At 52.1% G+C, this 12,481-nt stretch overlaps 2 protein-coding genes across 4 annotated transcripts in view; one reads left to right on the plus strand and one right to left on the minus strand.

The window, feature by feature from the left end:
* Positions 1 to 1,876, plus strand: part of LAMB3 (laminin subunit beta 3) — a 50,667-nt gene extending 48,791 nt beyond the window's left edge. For all 3 annotated transcript variants that reach the window (XM_072831187.1, XM_072831188.1, XM_072831186.1), the window contains one exon: positions 1,374 to 1,876. In XM_072831187.1, coding sequence (XP_072687288.1) covers positions 1,374 to 1,510 — 137 coding nt within the window. In that variant the 3' untranslated portion in view covers positions 1,511 to 1,876. The remainder of the gene's footprint in view (positions 1 to 1,373) is intronic.
* A 1,256-nt stretch (positions 1,877 to 3,132) lies between these two features.
* Positions 3,133 to 12,481, minus strand: part of CAMK1G (calcium/calmodulin dependent protein kinase IG) — a 30,393-nt gene continuing 21,044 nt past the window's right edge. Inside the window, exons 5-13 of the mRNA XM_072831193.1 lie at positions 10,969 to 11,107; positions 10,199 to 10,322; positions 8,771 to 8,846; positions 7,623 to 7,735; positions 6,793 to 6,871; positions 5,034 to 5,121; positions 4,388 to 4,812; positions 3,761 to 3,883; positions 3,133 to 3,421 (exon numbers count right to left, since the gene is read on the minus strand). Coding sequence (XP_072687294.1) covers positions 3,793 to 3,883; positions 4,388 to 4,812; positions 5,034 to 5,121; positions 6,793 to 6,871; positions 7,623 to 7,735; positions 8,771 to 8,846; positions 10,199 to 10,322; positions 10,969 to 11,107 — 1,135 coding nt within the window. The 3' untranslated portion in view covers positions 3,133 to 3,421; positions 3,761 to 3,792. The remainder of the gene's footprint in view (positions 3,422 to 3,760; positions 3,884 to 4,387; positions 4,813 to 5,033; positions 5,122 to 6,792; positions 6,872 to 7,622; positions 7,736 to 8,770; positions 8,847 to 10,198; positions 10,323 to 10,968; positions 11,108 to 12,481) is intronic.

Here is a 12,481-nt window from a genome sequence, read left to right on the forward strand (position 1 = left end):
CCCGAAAACACTTTATAACTGGTAAAATGATAAAACATTTTGTAACTGGTAAGTGATCAGCAAATGTGAACTCTTAGTCACCTGAAAAAAACCCAAGGGTTTTGAGTGATCGTGAGCTCCGTGTACGTCAGCAGCATCTTGCTGCTCTCGAAAGAGCGAGTAAATACAAAGCATCCAACGTAAGGGGAGTAATGGTTCAGGGATATTAAAAATCTTTAGTCACGGATATGTGACACATTTACCAACCAGAAGAGGCTCAAGTTGAACAATGGAACAGGTATTTATTTACCTGTCTGCAGGAATTTACCTTTCATTGCAGGATTTGGGGGAAGATCATGCATAGGGTGGGTGGGTGGGTGGCTCTGGGGGCGAGGGTCAGGGAACACAATAGCAGCTGCTAAAATTTCAATATGTGATCAATCTGTAGGTCCGTGTGGGAGCCCACTGGCTGGATGTCAGCCCAATAACATCTCTGTTACACTTTGCTGGTGGGATCTCACCTGGCGGATGGTGTTCAGTGGTGGCTACTAGATTGATGGAGAAGCCTCCACATAGCAGAGGGAGGGCGACCAGGGTTGGGAGGTAGAGAAGGCTCAATAATCATGTCAGATGAAGAAGGGGTGGAGGAACTAGGGAGATTTCTTCTGAGAAGATGTGGCCTCAGACACTTAAAGGACTTCCTTGTGGGAGGCAGAGCACATATATTCCCATAACCCTAGGAGATGACCCTGAGTCAACTTGGGTGGAAGCAGAAATGTTCAGATTCTGGCTTCGTGAGGAGACTTTTAACAGCTAGAGCTGCCTCAGGTTGGAGCCTTGTGAGGCAGTGACCCCCTCCCTATTCCTAGGAGAGTTGAGGCTGAGGCTGGGTGCTGGCTCTCGTGAGCGTGGTAGAAAGGCCTCTTGTGTAGGGCGACAGGTCTCGTGGTGTTATGCAGAACGGACCAGAGCGAGTGGACTAGATTTATCTGGAGTGGCATTTGGGGGAGGGAAAGTGCGGAGGAATTCTGGTCTCCCAGCCGGCTCTTTGGCCATGGTGCCCACTTGAGGGTCATTGGTGGGACGGCAGCTGAGTCCTATAGGTTGTTAATTTTGATGACAGTGGCCTCCCTCATCAGTCGGAGACAACTGAGAGAGTCCCAACTAGAGCAGAGGAGGAGGGTAGGGGCTTCCTGGCTCTGGTTTCGCTAGGAATGCGGGGGGTGGGGGAGAGCCATGAGGCCGGAGAGGCGTGCCCCAGTGTCCAGGCTCCACACAGGTGATTCCTCCTGCAGGTGCTGCCTCCAGGTGGGTGGGAAGAGAAGGAAGGGGTGGGCGTCTTTGGGTATCTCACCAGCTCCTCCTCCTCCCCTTGCTGTTCCATCTGCCCTCAGACATGGAGTCAGAGCTGCTTCGGGGGAGCCAGGCCATCCAGCTTCGCTCGGCTGACCTGACGGGGCTGGAGAAGCACGTGGAGCAGATCCGAGACTACATCAATGAGCGAGTGCTCTACTATGCCACCTGTAAGTGATGGGCCGGCCTCCAGCCCCTGGCCCTGCTCATCTACGCTCTTTACTTTTGGAGGACAGACGGGGTTGGAATACAGCTCCAGGAGACTTTTATACAGCCTAAAGCACAGCCCGGACCCCCCTGGTGTGCAGCTGTTAAGATTATTCTGGGCTGCAGCTGAGTCCGCGCTGATGGGAAACTACATGTGAGGGACAGAGGTGGAGGCGGGCCGTGTCGTGGCGATGAGGAGCTCCCGAGGGGAGGTGCGCCTGGCTGGGCTGTGTCCTTGCCCTTCATCTCCCTCGAGGCCGAATCCTGGATGAACACGCAAACTTAACCAAAAAAATGATGTGCAAACAAAAAGCCCAATAAAAATCTTTGGAAAGGAGTCTGGATGTTGAAAGGGAGACAACGGTCTGTCTCCGCATTAAGTAAACATTTGTGGCTTATTCCTGTCTCCCACGTGGGGTTCCCGGGGGCTCCCCTGCTCAAGCCCAAGGCTTCGTGGCACATGAGGCATAGGCTGCCCCACTTTGCTGGCTCGTCACCCAAACTTGGGGCAACTCGACCCCTTTGCCCCAGGATCCAACGGATCCCATCCTTGAGAGACCAGACAAGCGATTTTGGTCTTTGAGTGGCGATCCGGGTTCCCATTCACCGACGAGGAAATAGAAATCCAGAGAAGGGAAGTATTGTGTCCACATCCACACGGCTCCAGAGGCGGAATCTGTGTCTCTTGGGATCTCTAAGAGAGGTTGCTAATGGTTGTGCATTTGTGCGTGTGGCATCTGTGGAGACGGCGTGAATGTGCCAGTGCTAACCACGGGCCCTGCCGTGGGCCGGGCATCCTATCTACATTTTCCTGATCACTATTTACCATGCTAGTTGTTTACTGAGCCTGGTGCTACATGCTCCGTCTGGGCTATCTCCTGTCGGTGGTGCTGCTGTTCCCATTTGACGACTGAGGAAACCAAGGCACAGAAGGCTGTCTTGGTCCCCCCAGGGTCACAGATGGGGCAGGGCAGGGCCGGACTTTAAATTCGTGATCATCTAATGCAGTCATTAGGGGAATGGGTGCCGGAGGTCCAACAGAGCCTACCCCGGGGGTTGTTGTGAGGAGTAAATGAGTCAACAGATGTAACTTGGGCAGCCCGGGTGGCTCGGCGGTTTAGCGCTGCCTTTGGCCCAGGGTGTGATCCTGGAGACCCAGGATCGAGTCCCCCGTCAGGCTCCCTGCATAGAGCCTGCTTCTCCCTCTGCCTGTGTCTCTGCCTCACTCTCTCTCATGAATACATAAATAAAATCTTAAAAAAAAACAAAAACAAAAAACAGATGTAACTCACGTCACTAAGTACCTGGCACCCGCTACGCTCTCAGTCTGTGTCAGCCCCTACCCTGCCAGCTTCTACCCTGAACCCAAGCCCTCAGTACACCTTCCACTCCACACAGGCTCGGAAACCCCCAGAGCCACGTGTGACTCTAAGAACCAAATGAGGGGCACCTGGGTGGCTCAGTGGGCTCCTGGGATCGAGCCTGCTTCTCCCTCTGCCTGTGTCTCTGCCTCTCTCTCTCTCTCTGTCTCTCATGAATAAATAAAAATAAAATCTTAAAAAAAAAAAAGAAGAAGAACCAAACAAAGCCTCATAGAGAAAAATATGTCCATTTTATTGAGCACAACACCGAGCATGAAGCCGGAGGGGCCGGGGCACAAGAAAACCAGGGAGGGACAAGAATAATGCCCCTGGTTTTCAGGGCGGGACAGAGAAGAAGAGAAGCGAGAGGCGACTTAGCAGCTGAAATGAAAACAGTCAACTTCCAAGTTTGACTTCATGGGGACTGGGTGAGGCATCTGGCCAGGGTGACACCTCCGGACAGTACCGCGTCACCAATTTGCTGTCTCTTGCATCCTGAAGGCTGCAGCGCTGCCTTGGGCCTGGGGCAGGATGGGGAGGTGATCAGCAGGGCTCTGGGCCAGCTGGAGCCCACCCTGGACCCCGGGCCTGGCCCCACGAAGCCGCCTGTCCTTCACGCCGGTGGGCAGGCGACCACGTTCCGGAGCCCACGCCAGCCACTGGCTGGCAGCTTGGAGGCAGGAGCGTGTGCTGAGGGGGGGTCTGGGTGGGCGCGTGGGCCCGCAGCTCCTGGTGCCACTCACAGCATCAGGTCCCTGCGACTCTGCGGCCGGGCTCGCCCCCCTGGGACGGGAGCCCTCCCTGAGCCCTCACACTGGCCCTGCACCCCCCCAGACCCCCCCAGCTCTGAGTTGCCTCACCTGAAAATCCACACCTGCGTGGGCTCCAGGGATCACATAATGAGACAGACTCCGGTCTGCCCTGCCCGGCAGTGGGAACTGCCGCCGGCTTTCACGGGCACCATGACCTCGGATTTGTAGTTCCTGGAAAGTAAACGAGGCAGCGGGCTGTGGAGCATTGGACGAGGGGGGACAGGCTGCGTGGCTCCCCCGGCGTGGCCTCCACTCGGCCCTCCCTCCATCGAGTACAGGCCCTCACAGAAAGGACAAAGATGACCACGAAGGCCCTCAAAACACCGTGGTTCCGGAGACTCGAAACCTAGCGCCCACCACTGCGCATACTCCGCTTTCTGCAAGCCCCTGCAGCTCCCGTTGCTTCCCTGACCTTGTAAGCACCTTTGTGAGATGGGCTGAGCAGGTGAACGCGATTTTACAGGGGAGCAAACCAGAAACAGAGACATTGACGGATCTGCCAACAGCCACCCAACGAGTGGTAGGGATGGGACTGGAGGCATCTCCCCCCCCCCCCCGCCCCGCCCCTGATCCAGGGCTCTCGCCGCCACACAAGGCTCTCCCTGTTGGGCCAGTTTCTTTCAGCCCCGTCGCCTGAGCAGGGCTAGGCCTCTGCCTTTGGCCGAAGGTACGTACTGTTTTTTGTTGGCTTTTCTGAAGAGCGTGGGCTCGGAGCAGTAGGAGGACTTCCCTTTGCTCCCAATGCTCAGGCAGCTGGAGCAGCAGCCGCAGGGCCCGGCGGCCAGGGGCCCCTGCTGCATGGGCACCAGGCTGCTGCTGATGCGGAGCGAGCCATTGACCAGGCAGTTGAGGGACCTGGCGCCGGGCGCCGTGGGCCGGGGACCGTGCTGGCAGGGCAGCCGCGTCAGGGTGGGCGGAGCCACACTCTCGTCTGGGGCCGGGGCCTCGGTGATGGTGATCTCGGACGAGCCAGGTCTCGAGGCTTCTGAGGCTGGGGGGCCGGGTGGCCTGTTCTCCACCTCCGGGCGGATGCCTGGGCTGTGCAGGTTCATGTGCAGCTTCCTCATGTGGTGAACCACGGCTGCTGCATTGAAGGCTTGCTAAGGAGACACCAGACCAGCCTCTGGCCACCTCTGTTCTTGGAGGGCACCGGGGCTCAAGCCTTCCCTTGGCCCTGTGGCCTCTTGAAACTCATGTGCCCACTTCTCCTCCCAGAGAGGGTGCAGAGAAGCCCCAGGAACAGGCCCTACCCCAGCCCGGCCCCGGCTCAGCCTCCAGGGGCTCAGAACACCCGGCCTACCTCCCGGAAAGGGCAGCTTACCCTCCACTTGCTCTTGGCAAAGTTCTTCTGGATCTGGAGACTGACTGAGGGGTAGATGTCCCGGTGGAGGGCCGTGTTTCCATCAATCCTGTGGGTGTAGAAGGGACACCTGGTTAGTGGGGAGCTGGGGGAACCCAGCCAGGGGTCGGGCGGGGGCCATGCATGCAGGTCCAGGGTGAGCCGAGTGGAGTGCCTCGGAAGAAGGGTGGCGCACAGCAGGGATGGGCTGCAGCCAGGGCTCCTCCGTGCCCCTGGGCAGGTCATTGCACGGCCCATGCTTTGGCAAAACCAAAACCTTGCTTTATAGTGGGGTGGGCTGACTATGACCTGTCGGCCACATCTACCCACTGCCTGTTTTTGTAAACAGGCGTCTCACTGGGACACAGATGAGCCCATTCGCTCAAGCATGAGCTACGGCTGCCCCCATGCTATAAGGGCAGATTGACTAGGTGCCAGGTAGGTGGGAGGGCCAGCTAAGCCTAAAATACTTATTTTCTGGCTTCTAACAGACAAAGTTTTCTGGCCCCTGTGTCAGAGGGTGCTTGGGTTGTCACTACCCTATAGTTTGAAAATTTACTCAGGACCCACCTGCTCCCAGAAGCCTTCCTTAATGAGGCCACCTGATACAGGTGGCCCCTTTCTTGGACATCCATCTCTAAGTGTTCCTCAGATACTTGCCGTACACACAGAACTTTCTAGGCACCAGGGACACAGAGAAGTGACAGATGGGACCCTGATCTCTGATCCCTTTCTAGCATAGCTGCGGTGCCCTGTTCCATGCTGGGAGCTAGAGTAACTCATGGTAATCTGTGTCATGGATAAAGAATGGTAAGGAGGCGTAACGTGGCCTGGAGAAGTCAGGGTTTCAGGGAAGGGCAGAAACTAGTCTGGATCCTGAGGGATGCTACGTATAAGGCAAGAGGTAGAATGTTCTAGGTGGTAAAAATGATGTGACCCAAGGTGGAAGTTGGAAAGAGCTTGGGATATGGGGTAGGGGAAGGGACAAAGAAAAATACAGGAATGCCTGGGTGGCTCAGCAGTGGAGCATCTGCCTTCAGGTCAGGTCGTGATCCCAGAGTCCTGGGATCGAGTCCCTGCATTGGGCTCCCCACGGGGAGCCTGGTGCTCCCCCTGCCTAGGTCTCTGCCTCTGTCATGAATAAATAAATAAAATCTTTAAAGAAAATAGAGAGAGAAATACAGCTTTTAGGCCTTTCTGGAACAGAGAAGGTGTGTTGGGAATTTGGGGGAAATAAAGTCAGAGGTAAAAAATTAGGGAAAACTTGCAAAGGTAGACGAATCAAGGCTTGCCGTGATAGGACGTGAGGCACTATTGTGAATCTTGAGCACGGGGGTCTTAGCATGGAAAAACAGTGTTGTACAACGTCATTTATTCATTTCACTGTTTGGTTGCTTTGTGATTCTTCACAAATCACCTCACTCAGAACAGGTTTTGACCCCACAGTGAAATGATGCTCTCAAGGACAGGGCGGAGCTGCCTATTTCTGGATGCTTCTTGAGTAGCTAGTAGTGAGTATTATACCCTAGTACTGATAGGACAGCTGCCAGTCTTGGGTCAGAACCTGTGTCATTAAATGCTGTTTGCATCTGGACCTGATCAACACGTCTATGCTCCTTGGATGCCGCAAGAGTAAAGAGCTCAGGGCAAGCAAACTCTTGGGAAACACCATGCGAATGAGTCATCGTGGCATTTGGGAATCACAGAGCCAGGGTCCATAGCCCACCCCATCCTCACTCACCAGGGGTGCCTCAGTGCCTTCTCACAGGTGTACCGTTCATTCGGGTCCTTCTCCAGCAAGTGGCAAATAAAATCCTTGGCTGAGGGGAGAAATCAGAGATACAACTGAGGACCAGATTTCATGACTGATGGAAATTCACTTCTGGGCTGGTGGGTGGCAATGAATGCATCTTTAGCTAATTTTCCAAAGAGGCAATTTTAAGAGTCTTAGGAAAAAAAAAATCCAAGCCACCTAACAACAACCCACCATAAACCACCAAGGAGAGGCTCTACGTAGCCTCACCCACACAGCGCTGCATATACAGCTCTTATCACGAGGCCCCAACGTGCCTGCATGCCACAAGCATATGCATTTGCACCATTCAGAGGCAGGCACCCACACGTGGGCACACGTGAGTGCTGCCTCGGCCCACCTCTGCTTTCCACTTGATGGACCCAACGACATGTAATGACTGCCTTTTCTCACACACACAGGCATTGCATGCTCTCAGTCTTGATATATAATGAAGGCAAAACTTGGCCTTGGTTTTGCCACTCCTGCCTGGAACACTCCCTAGTGCCTGCCTCTGCCCTCCGGGCCCCCCTCTAAACTACTTTACCAGAGAGGCTGTGGTTCTGTCTCCAGGAAAACAAAAGCATGAAGCTTAGATGCGAATAATTTTTTTGGCCTTTGAGCCAGATGAAGATTTCTCCACTTTCCTTGGCAGCCTGTTCTCTAAGATTCCCCGGGGACTTTCAAGAGCCAGGACTGTCATCCATTGTTACACTCTTTTCTCTTGGCAGCCTTTGCCTTGAGCCTGTTATCTTGTCCTTCACACCTGCTAGCCTTACCTGACTCAGAAATGTCATCCCAGAATGGAGACTCAAATTCATAGTAGCCCTCCTTGATCTTCTCGAAAAGCTTAGACTCAGTTTCTTCATAGAAGGGGGGATACCCACACAACCTGCAGTGAAATAAGAAGGAAGCATGCTACTCAACGACCCCAGTCTCCTTGGGCCAACCTCCACTGCATACACAGGCAGGAACTAGGATCCCCAACCAGCAGTAGGGGCAGGACATGGATCTGCCTGATTCTGGAATGATGCAGGCCCCATTGAGTGTTTATGCAGGAGCCAAAGGTTGGAACAGGCAGCTGTGGAAGGCCCTTTTATGCATTATTCCTGCAAGCTCTCAATGCCTCTCCTATGCCTCCCTGCAGTTAGATGATGTATAAAATATCTTAGGACAGATGAGAGAATGTCTGCTTGAATGTACATTTCGTGACGGATTTTTTTAGGCTATTTTGTTCTTTGTTTTTTAGTACCTAAACCAGTGATTAGCACAGAATAGACTGTCAATGAATATTTGTTGAGCACACGAATGAATGACAGTAATTATTTAACATAAGCTTAGTAAATAAAGAACTGAGTCCATACAAAGGGATAAATAGGTTATTTTCCTAAAAGCAGAAGCTGCTGTAGATGAGGAGGGATGGAGGGGAAGGGGTGATGAGTAGGTTTGGAAAGGAGAGCCCAAGAATATGACCAGGTTCATTCAGGCCATCATTTTGCTTTGGGCGGACTTGCCAGGAGAAACATCTGAGATGTGAACATTGTGCCCACTTGGCTGCCCACTTGGCTTCCAACTTGGCTTGGCCTGGCCTCTCCTTTCTTCATTGCTCATTCCACAGAGCAGGACTCAACACATTAACAAAGAGTAAATGAAGGTGGGAGTGCAAGAAGAAGAGAACCATATGGCTGAACAGTGGGTTCACACTGAGCTTTGTTTTAATTGTCTGGTGGAGACCAGGACAGAAACCTCTGGAGCTGTGTGCATGGGTAAGTGTGTGTGTGTGTGTGTGTGTGTGCGTGCGCACATGCACATGCACATGCTTTGATGGTGGATGTTGCTTGAGGAGCTAAGATGGGGGGGGGGGAGAAAAAGGATGAGCAGGTTCTGAGATTTCCCAGGAACTGAGCCAATGCCAGCTTCTACTCACAGTATGTAAGTGATGACGCCAATGGACCAGCAATCCACAGCCTTGCTGTAGGGTTTCTGGGCCAGCACTTCCGGAGCTGCAGCAAACCAAAGGCAGAGTCAGGGCTGGGACAAGAAGAGAGGGCTGAGGGGCAAGGGTCAAAGGTCAGGAAGAGGCTTAGAGAAGCAGACTAGGAAAGCCCCCAGGATGGTAGTGTTTCTGTAAGAATGAAACCTTTCCTAGGGTAGGGTCTCCCATCAGACTGAACCTTCCTCCATCAGCCTGGAAGATCCCCATGACAGGGCCTAGGACTCTTACATCAGGCTAAATACTGTCTGAAGGCAAGTCTATGTCTCCCCATGAAGATAGGGCATCCCAGGGCTGGAGCTGTGTGTCTCTGTTCAGATGGGGATATCTGCAATATACGGGCAGTCTCTGTCCTACTAGATGGGGTTCTCCCTGAGGGAAGAGATAGTCTTTTACATTAAATGAGGAATTCTTAGAGGGCAGGTCACAACTGTCCCATCCATCTCAGTTACCTTCTGAGGGTGAGGTTTAGTCTGGCCTATCAGATTGAGAGCTCCTTGAGAAAATGAGCCATGTCGTCCTCTGTCTGGGAGCAGTAGAGAGCTACCTTCTATATTTATCCCAGATACCAGGGCTTTGTATTCAGTGGAACTCAATACATACGGACTGAGCTCTCTTTGAGGGTGAGAGCAGATTTCCTCTATGAAGTTAGAGGTCTCCTTCCTACATGCCATCCTCAAGCAGGTGATAAATTGCTAAAAGGAAAGGGCAGGGGCGGATGCTCTGAGTTTTGACTTCCTCTCTGTGGATCTCAGGAATGCTTCCACCTGGTTACTTGCCTGCTTTTACTTTTTTGGGGGGCCTTAAAAGCTTCCTGTTTAAGCAGGAGGCCCCACCTTTGCCAGTTTCCTAGGGTGTTTCTTTGGGAATATATTTGGGGAGGCATGCCTGGGTTCCTCAGTTCTAAACTCAACACTATGCCTCTGGGATACCAAGAACTGGGGCATTGAGGTCTCCTCTGGAAGTGGGAGAGAGGAAAAGGGGGGGCTAGTGGTCAACTCCTTGGCAATCCAACAATCTCTGGTTTTATGATCTTGTCTTTGCCCCTTGTCTAGCCAGAAAGACAAAGCCAGGAATCTGTGTGCAAAAATGAGAGCCAAATATAGGCAGGCGCTGTGGGAAGAGCTCAGGGGTAGGCTGTTTCTAAAGATGTAGGGTTTGGGAGCAGGAGGGGTAGTTTCAGAGATACATGGATCTACCCTAAGCTTCATACTGAAGCTTGAATTCATTATGGATCATTATGGATTATTTGGATTGCCCCTGAAATTGAGCCCTGTGTCCCTAGAACCAGCCCTCTCTGTTAAATATCCATGAAGTTGAACACAGCCAACTGGTCAACCTTCCTCCTACTCCCAGACTCACCCACGTAGCCGGGGGTCCCACACGCAGTGGACATGACTCCACTCTGTTCCATCTTGGACAGACCAAAATCTGTGATCATGATCTTAGAATTCTCTTCAGGGGTTAGGTACAGCAGGTTTTCAGGCTGTGGGAGAAGAGCAATGTGAGGCAATATAGGATATAATCATCTGAAATATGTATTTCTTTCCCTCCCCTGATATATAATTTCTTAGGAAGCTGAGCTCTGGGCTCCTGACTTCAATGTCAGGCTCATCTTCCCCAATTCTTCCCTCCTTCTTCCTACTGCAGCCCCCAACCCCATATCCGAACACTCTGTATTTTGCTTATGACCCTCATGTGCTCAGCTTTATAGCCACTAATGTGCTACTCCCACCCTCTCCTCATCCCCAGCTACTCTAAGACTGAGGGAACCAAACTAAAGTTAATTGTCTCTGATCTCTCCAAAGTCTAGTACATGCCTGATGCAATGCTGATCCCAGTAAGTATTTATTACATTTGATTTGGACCGTGGCTAGGTTTAAGAAACACGTGGATTATCTTGGTATCCTAATAGGGTGAGGCCTAGTAAAAAGTTCAGGAAAAGGCTGAGATGAAAATCAGCAGTGATTGCTCAATCATTTAAGATTTGTTTAAGTAATCTAAGGGCAGAAGGGGCCTTAGGAGTCTATTAGTCCAACCCTCTCATTTTATGGGGCTTAGGCTGCCCACGACCCAGGCAGCTTCCTAAAGGGTCATTCTCTGTTTCCCACTGAGGACTCCCACTTTGGCACCTTTAAGTCTCTGTGGACGATGCCATTCTCGTGGAGGTATTTCACTGCTGACAAGACCTGCTGGATCACCAGGCTGGCATCCTTCTCTGTGTAGACACCCCGCTCCAGGATCCGGTCAAAGAGTTCCCCGCCAGAAACACTGTGGGCATAGGGGCAAGCGCAGGAATCCAGGTCTTATTTCAGGTCAAAGGGAGATAAGTCTATTTGCTCTGTAGCCATGAAGACACAACTGTGGTGGAACAGGCAGGTGCTCATGGCCTGGGCAGGGAGGTCTACTTTACTCTGAGAATATCTCCTTTGGGTGTTGGAATGGTATCACGAGGGAGTCATTTCTTTGGGCCATTACCCTCTCCCTGGGCCTTTCCTTAAAATAAATACAAAATGCTCCTGGCTAGAGTCAAGCAAGAAGCCAATAATCACTTAGTGGGAGCTGCCTACTTTCCTGGCCTGGGACCAGGGAGCCACAATGAAAAGGAGACGTGAGACTGAAATCAGGCCAAGGCAGGAAAGAGAAGGTGTATGAATGAGATGAATTGTGTGTGCTTGGGTCAGGTTTTCTTTCCTCATTGTGGACAACTGGGCTACCTAAAGCCAGAATCATGGGTGGAGTTGTAGTGGTGTTTGAAGACTCCAATGGTATGGTATCTCAGGATTCAGGGGCTTTAGGATCCAGTCTGTCCCCCATCTCTTGAATGCCATCTATACTATTTTTGCCAAGAAGTTTTGTAGTCCATCCTGGAACACCTCAGAGGGAGACCACTCACTACCTCCTAAGAAGATTGCTTTGTCTTTCAGCACCTTCTCAATATTTCTCTATATTATGCTGGAACCCACTCCCTGCAGTTTCAGCCAGCAGATGCCACTTCCACCCACTGGGGCCATGCAGAGCAAGAAAACCCTTCTTTCACATGAATGTTTTCCAGTATGTGAAGACAGTGAAATGCTCAGTTGAGGCCCTCTCTGGACGAAACAGTCCAGCCTACTTCTCCCATGAGCCAATTCTCTCACAGTCCTGGCCCCCTTCTCACTGTTCCGGGGCACTGGATACCGACATGCACACAGGATAGGACCATGCAGTAACGAGGAAGGAGAATTTCTTTAATCAAAATGCACACCACTCTACTGCTTTTGTTGCTGTCCTGAAGCTCTGGATTCTACTATAGGAGCTAGACACCCATGAGAAAGGTAGTTTTTATGCACAGCTAGGAATTCCTGACTTGGAATGGCCTGAGTCCTAGAGCTCACACTCTCATAGGCTTTGCGACTCTTCAGTGACATCTACATCTGCCTACTTCCCTGTCTCCCCTTAGCCGTCTAAATGTGTGCTAATCCCCTTGAATTGGCCTCATTAAGGTGCCACATGGTTCCTGCTCATTTGTTAGTGCTGTTCTATTTCCCCCACCACCACCCCCAGCCCAACCTCACTTCCTTGACCACCTGCTCCTCTAGTCACTGGGCCTCAGGTGAGCCTCGGAGCTAATAGGCTGCTTAGGCCCAAGTTAGCTCATTAAAG

The sequence above is a fragment of the Canis lupus genome, chromosome 6 (genome assembly GCF_048164855.1).
Source record: "Canis lupus baileyi chromosome 6, mCanLup2.hap1, whole genome shotgun sequence".
Classification (NCBI taxonomy): domain Eukaryota; kingdom Metazoa; phylum Chordata; class Mammalia; order Carnivora; family Canidae; genus Canis; species Canis lupus.